At 39.6% G+C, this 7,924-nt stretch overlaps 1 protein-coding gene across 1 annotated transcript in view; it reads left to right on the top strand.

The window, feature by feature from the left end:
* ubxn4 (UBX domain protein 4) overlaps positions 1-5,509 on the top strand; it is a 41,243-nt gene extending 35,734 nt beyond the window's left edge. The window contains exons 12-13 of the mRNA XM_005813503.3: positions 3,825-4,033; positions 5,093-5,509. Coding sequence (XP_005813560.1) covers positions 3,825-4,033; positions 5,093-5,231 — 348 coding nt within the window. The 3' untranslated portion in view covers positions 5,232-5,509. The remainder of the gene's footprint in view (positions 1-3,824; positions 4,034-5,092) is intronic.
* The last annotated feature ends 2,415 nt before the right edge of the window (positions 5,510-7,924 follow it).

The following is a 7,924-nucleotide window of genomic DNA, read 5'->3' on the forward strand; positions in this document are numbered from 1 at the left end:
CCACCACAGCACAATAATCATTATAAAAGAACTTAATACTGTTATGTATTTTTCAGTTTCTTATTGATAAGTTCAACAAAACCATAATACATTGTATAACACCTTTTTCCCCAGTTCAGTGAACACTAAAACCTTTACCCCTCCCAACAGCCTCCACCAATTGCACCAAAATGGGTATATTCACTATAATGCCAAAAGAATTCGCTCACCTGCATTAACTCACATTTGAGCTTAAGTGACATCCCATTCCAAATCCATAGGGTTCAATATAATGTTGGTCCACAAGACTGTCCACAAGGTTTGGGGGTGTGTTTATGGGAATTTTGGACAATTCTTGCAGAAACGCAATAATGAGATCACATACTGATGTTGGACGAGAAGGTCTGGCTCCTAGTCTCTGCTCTAATTCATCCCAAAGGTGTTCTGTTGAGTTGAGGTCAGGATTCTGTGCTGGCCAGTCAAGTTCATCCACACCAGACTCTGCCATCCATGTCTTTATGAACCTTGTTTTGTTTACTGGTGCAAAGTCATGTCAGAAGAGGAAGGGGCCAGCTCCAAACTGTTGCCACAAAGTTGGGAGCATGGAATTGTCCAAAATGTCTTGGCATGCTGAAGCATTCAGAGTTCCTTTCATTGGCACAAAGGGGCCAGGCCCAGCTCCTGACAAACAACCCTCCACCAAACTTTACATTTGGCACAATGCAGTCAGACAAGTACCGTTCTCCTGGCAACCGCCAAATCCAAACTTGGCCATCAGATTGCCAGATGGAGAAGCACGATTTGTCAGGCTCCTACCTCCTGGGGACTTGGTTAGTGCCTTGAAATCGTCTTCAGGTTCTTCTAATCCCCACTTATGTTTCTCTGCTGCAGCTGATTCTCTATTTTTTATCTATTTTTCCGTAGATGTTCTTTCCCTCCCTAATTGTTTTTTCACAATTTCTTCTGCACATCTCACCGCTCCTTGTTTCCTAATTTCAACAACTGAAGAAATTTGGATGATGGAAATTACAATATTTACCTTTGGATTTAAGGTATTTTAGAATTAAAATGAATGTCTTGCTAAGAGATGCTTAACTATGTAATTTCAAGAATTGCGCCACTGAGGGTGGCAGCATGTTGGAGTAGCTCTGTCCTTTAATTGAAATCTTTTCTTTTAATCAAACATTGATTTCCGCTTTTTTGGAGGGAAATGGCTTTTCGGATAGTTGTCCCTTGTTTTGCATTCTGTGTGGTTGGATTAATGATTTGGCAATTTTTTTTTGTATTTTTCCTATTTTGTTATGATGCTTAACCATAGTAAAAGGGTAGTTTACAACAGGGAGCAGCTGATCACCATCAGATAAGCTGAAATAATCCCACAGCTGAAGCCAAAAATACCAGTGGAGTTGAGAAGGAGGCGTTGTGGATACAGATCAGGAGCAAAAAAGAAGAGAGAAGGAGGAAGTTCAAACTATCTCTCCATCTGTTATAATAAGCAACGGAGACAGTGGCGGTTTCTGAAACGGCCTACATGGGAAACTGCCCAGGGTGGCATTTTGTGAGGCGATGCATGAGTGGGAGATCAGAGATCTGGTGGACCACTTTGTGTCATGGTGTGGAAACAGTCATCTCATCTTAAATGTGAACAAAACAAAGGAGCTGACTGTAAATTTCCAGAGGAACAGGGTTAGATCAAACTCTAGCTGTGCCCAAATTCAGGGGCTACATTCTTCAAAGGCCCGATTTGTAGGCCAGCTACGTCATAGCGTGGCAATAAAGACTATCTGAATTTGAAGACTTCTTCAAATGTGGCCGACAAATGTGTCCCTCTTTTCCCCAGATTTGAAGGATGTCTGTGGTGTATCCTTCATGGCCCACCATATCCCATAATTCTTTATGGGTCCAAACCTGGCATTCAGGCAAAGCGGCAATGGCGGTGAAGAGCGGCAAATTATTTTGCTATATTACAATTTAAGTGACACAACATGATTTTTTATTATGTTTTTAGGCGTGGTTGTGTAAATTTCAAGTATATGCTCGGTTCCTCAACACGCCACCTAATTGCAACATTGCGCCAACATTTTCACAGATGTCCTCTCCCACTGCATCTACAGCCATCTCCCTTCGCTCCAGGTTCAGTTTACCAGGAGAGAACGCCTGACTCCTGGCACATTGTTTTAAAAACTTCCTCTAGCTTTCCCCAAATGAGTGGAAGTAAGCAGTAAAATGCTTGGTTTACCAAAAGTATTTAATTTTTTTCTGAGCAAATCGGTTTCACTGATTAAAGTTAAGCCTTCAAACATAGTTTTACTTAACTGTGAGAGCTGGAGAGTATTACATTTGTAAATGAATAATTTGCTTATATTTATTCCTCATATGTGCTATAAACATTTGAACATTTTAGAATCAAACTAACAGATTTATTTTTTACTATGAACCTTTACTATAAAAGGTGAAGAATAATACAGAAATCACAAGTAATACATGACTAAAAACAAACTTCGTCTCAGTTTTTCTTTCCTTCGCCCCTCTGTGCTTCAAGCTGTCACGGTTGCTAGGCAACATGAGTTTCACTGAGGTGGGGGCGGGGACAGTTGGTGAAGGCTGAACCTGTCCAAATTCACAGCTTCTCTCTTCCGGTCGTCGTTTATCCACAGCCTTGGAAGAACCTGTCCTTCGTAGACCGTGTCCTTTGAAAGATGAAACCCCTGAACTCGGACACAGCTCCTATTTTCATAATGGGAGAAGAAGTGGAGGTGGTTGAGGAATACAAATACTTTGGTGTTAGCCTTGACGATAGACTGGACCAGAGATGCAACAGTGAAGCATCTAGAAGAATTTTACAGCAACACTTCTTGAGGAAGCTAAGATCCTTCAAGGTTTGCACCAAGATGCTTCAGAACTTCTATAAGTGTTGTTGAGAGCGTCATCTCTTCATTGATCATCTCTTGGGGCAGCAGCATCAGAACCAGAGACCTAAAAAGGCTCAACAGCCTGATAAAGAAGGCTGTTCTGGGGACGACTGTGAAACCTCTGGAGATGATTATGTAAAGAAAAATTCCTCATAAAATCAAGAAGATTATGAACAACCCTGAACATCCTCTTCATGAGAATGTCTTGGGAAGGCAGAGTATCTTCAGGCAGAGGCTTCTTCAGATTTACTGTAACACAGACCGCTACAGGAGATCTTTCATACCAGCAGCTAACCCTACAATCTACAATAACTCTTTGAAGAATTAATGAGTCAGACAACATTTAATTTCCCTTTGGGATTAATAAATTATGTTTGAATTTGAATTAAATATTGGTGTCTCGGGTGTGTCGTGGTGGCGTAGGGGTTAGCGCGACCCATATTTGGAGGCCTTGAGTCCTCGACGTGGCCGTCGCGGGTTCGACTCCCGGACCCGACGATATTTGCCGCATGTCTTCCCCCCTCTCCTTCCCTGTTTCCTGTCAGCCTACTATCATATAAGGGACACTAGAGCCCACAAAAGACCCCCTGGAGGGGTAAAAAAATAAATAAATAAATATTGGTGTCTCTGAATTTCTATCAGTGCGTCATTTCAGTTCATCAACAATGAATCTAAACTTGTTCACTCATTGATTTTTAAATCCTTAAAGTTGTACATTTTCCTCAAGTGTGGAAAGAAAGGTTCACATAAGTCAAAAGTTAGAAGTTAATATTACATTCATGTCTTATATGTCTGTATGCAAGACTTGAATTCTAAATTTTTGTTTATTTTTTGGAACTGTCTATTTTGACTTGTTACTGTACAACAAAGATTGATTCATTTTTAAATGACCTCTGTGTGTGAGAATTAATTGGACCTTGTCTTTCCGTTCAGTCTCGAAGGCCTGCTAACACAGTAACCCGGTCTTCTGGATTTGGCATTTGGACAGCTCTGGGTACACTCCTTTACCCTCTGCTTGCTGTATGGAGGTTTCTCAGCTCCTTTCTCTTTACTACACCTTATTCATCATCAGCATCCAGAGTCCACGGAATGCACAGCAGCCCTGCGAGCAGCTCCAAAGTCTCCTCAAACCAAGCTAAGAGGTGAGAAACAAAAAAATGTACCATGCCACTTCCATTTTTGGATGATGGATTGAATCTCTGAAAAGTTAAAAGCTTGGGATATTGTTTATTAACCTAGCCCTGCTTTGGAGCCTCTAGAACAGCTGCAGTTCTACTGAGAGGTGGGCTGTTTTCACACCTGATAGTCTGGGAACCAAAATTTCAACATTTGTTACATTTTCAGCTGGTGCAGTTTGCTTTCACACTGCACTGAGTCAAACAACCCAAAAGAATTGAAAAACCTGTTACCCCCCCACCCCACCCCCCCCCCCCCCACACACACACACATACACCTTTTCGTCTGTACCAGGAACTACTAAAAGAACTTCTTCCCTAAATGTAAAATAAAAATGAAGTGGCATTAGATTTTGGTTGTAGTGGTTGTAGGATTTCTCCTTTGATATACTTTATTGGTTTGGACATTGCCTGTCAGCTGCTGCAGCTAGTGACACTCCTGCAGGCACCATTACTCTGGATTGAGTCATGTCTGCAAAACCAGACTGTGCTGACCACAAACATGGTCTTAGATTTCCATAAAATATTGCTTAAATTAAAGCTGAGAAAATTGCTGATGTTTTGATATGTAAAATAGATAAGATAAGATAAATCTTTATTGTCATTGTCACAAGAACAACGAAATTTAAAAAGTGCCATCAGTCAGTGCATATGCTTAAAAACAAAAAATAACTCTCACAATTCACACATATTTTCTCTGGGTATAAATCTATAAACAGATTGTAGTTTTATGTCCTTGCCGGACATAAAACTTTTTGTATTTTCTTTAATTACTGTGGAAAATACCACAGAAGACATGGTATTTATCCTTTACAATAAGAGATGCAATAGGCATAAATCTTGGTTTTCATCAAGAAAAATTGTTTTCTTTATCTTGTATCAGTTTTGGAAAACGCTCATTTGAATGTATACAAAATATTCTTGTATATACTAATAGTTGTTAGCAAAAGCTGTTATGTAAATATACAGGGCTGTATTTTTTTTAACATTGTTTTGTTCTTAACTTTTGCTTCTGTTTGTGTTCAGAGAAACTCCCACCAAACAAAATTTGGAGATCCGGCCAAAGGATTTCAAAAAAGAAGGGAAAATCTGCAGACTTCGGACAGAAGAAGACGATGATGAGGATAACAATACCTGGAATGGGAACTCGACCCAACAAATGTAGTACCCTGGGTGACATAAAGCTGCTGCACCCCCAAATCCCCGCTTTAAATTCTGATTTAGTTTTTGTTTTTTCCTGCTCTTCTTTCTCCATTTTAGCAGTTACGTTCCTGCACTTTGTCTGCATGTTGATGTAAATTTAGTCCCATTTGACCTTGACATGAGTAAAATATTTGTGAATTTAACATGATTGAATGGATCATTTTGATTGTGTGAAGCCACTATTTCTGTTTTTGTGCTCATTACTGATCTAGTAAATTCAATAAACAAATTTTAACCAATCATGGGGACCTTATTGTGTCTGGTACCTAATTCTTTCTAATAATAATAATCATCAAATTTATTTAAAATGCCCTTTATATCTCCAATTGAAATCTCAAAGGGCTCATTCACATGCTGATTACAGCAGGCTCACAGAAGCGAAACTGCAAATTTTAGCCCCACCCACCCTGCCTGCTGGTGTTCGGCACGAACACCAGCAGGCAGGGTGGGTGAAGCAAACGATGAGCAGCCCAGAAAAGACCTTCAACCCTGGATTTCCATTGGAATTAGAAATTGTACTGAAAATGTTTTTCATTTGACTATTGCAAATCAGAAGTGTATGAGCTAGCTGAAGAAAGGAATAAACATCCATTGTGTACTGTTTGGTATGACAGCATGTTTTTTTTTCTAAAATATGAAAAGCTGAATTTTTTCCCCACAATTAAAGTAATAAAATGTTTTCAAAACAAGCTGACTTGATCAGTCATTTATGCACTGATAATTTTATATACAGTTGTCAAGTTTATTTGCATTGCACAATTCCGTAACGATGCAGATCAAAGTGCTTTTCATGAGTATACCATTTTATGTTGAACTTTGGGAACAATGCAGGCTAAAAGTCTAAAGTTTAATAATAATTATATACTGTATAGCAGAAATAGGCATGTCAGACTCGCAATCCAAGGGATTTGCAAGTATGTTGGATCACTTTTCCAGATGTGTGTATTGAACATTAAAAAAGACGCAATACAGTATGAAGTATATAACAGTGCATAACAGATGTATAATACAAATTAGAAAAACAGTTCAAATGATTATGCAAAAGCCAGCAGAGATGTAAACACTGAATTTGTTGGGAGGAGTGATGTTTATAAAGTCTTAACAGCTGCTTGGAGGAAGAATCCCATAACACTTGTGCATTTAGGATGCAGCAGTCTGTTGTTGAAGGAGCTCTGCAGTTCAGCAACAGTTTCATGAATGGTGGGACAAATTGTTCATCAGTGATGTTACAGTATCTTAGTTAAAGTCCTGTTTCTCTCCATTACCTGCACTGGGTCGCGGAGGCATCCTATCAAAGAGTTGGCCTGTCTGATGAGTTTATCTAGCCACTTCTTCTCAGCTGCAGATAATCTGCTGCTTCAACATACAATACCTTAGAAGATGGCTGATGCCACCTCAGAGTCAAAGAAGGTCTTCAGGAGCGCCCCCTGCACTCCTAGAAACTTCAGCCTCCTCAGCAGGTAGAATCTGTTCAGATCCTTCCTTCCTCTGTTGTTGAGGAGGTAGTTCAGCTGGCACCAGTTCACAAAGTCCTGAGTCTACTCTCTGTACTCTGAGTGGTATTATGGCAGTCATCAAAGAACTTTTGCACATTGTGGGGAGTTGATGTAGGAGTTTGCACTGCTGGTCCAAGACCAGCAAACTTTGGCCACAAGTTGATTGCCCAAATATAATCTCTGGTCCCAGAACCAGAGTGCTAATCTCAAATTAGTTACCTTAGCTTGAAAGAAAAACTCAGGTAAAACACGTTGCATGTTTCAATACTGAAAACACGACTCATTTGATTTTTACAAATCGGAAGTATCAGCTAGCTCCTGAAAGGATTGAATGTGTGCTTACAGTTGGATTTTTTCTCTGGTAACTTTCAGGTCCCTTGCCCTCCAGGACCTTCTACTGAGAAACAACCTCACAGCATGATGCTTCTAGCACTATGCTTCATAGTGGGAATGGTGTGTTTGTGGTGATGTATAGTGCTATCTCAACAGCTGAAACTTGGAACTCCTTCAGCACAGCCATAGTAGCCTGGTGACCTTCTTCAGTCACTCAGATTATGAGGACACAACCTGACACATTGACCAGATTCCTTCCATTTCTTGATGGCTTTAACCGAGCTCCAGAGGTTGTTCAGTTATTTAGTGTTTTTGTTTCCACCCCCTAAACTTATACTTTTCTATAACATTTTCTATTAATTGTCTAGAGTGTACTTTTGTCTTCGTACTGGTTCCAGACCCAGTGTCTTTATATACAACTAGTTGAGACTCACTTAAAGCACTCAGGTTATCTCCATTCTTTCTACTTTGAATTAAGGGGGTGAAGATTCATGCAATCAACTAATTTATGTTAGATGTTTTTGTTTACCTGTCAGTATTTTGTAAAAATCAGTTTTCACTTTGTTGTTTAAGTTTTTTTCTTTTGTAAATGGAACATATTAAAAATCACTTTTTATAGGCACTGTATTTTGTCATTACCTGTTCCATTCTCCACATGGTGTGTGGTAATAGTGCAGCTAATCTTCCTTTTATTTCAGGTCATTTCTGACCCATAGTCTTTTGACTATGGATCAAAGAATATTGACAAAAGATGAGATTTTAACAGACATGTAAAGCATATGAGCATAAAGGGCTGCACAGTGGTGCAGTTGGTAGCACTGTTGCC

The sequence above is a fragment of the Xiphophorus maculatus genome, chromosome 7 (genome assembly GCF_002775205.1).
Source record: "Xiphophorus maculatus strain JP 163 A chromosome 7, X_maculatus-5.0-male, whole genome shotgun sequence".
Taxonomy (NCBI): Eukaryota; Metazoa; Chordata; class Actinopteri; order Cyprinodontiformes; family Poeciliidae; genus Xiphophorus; species Xiphophorus maculatus.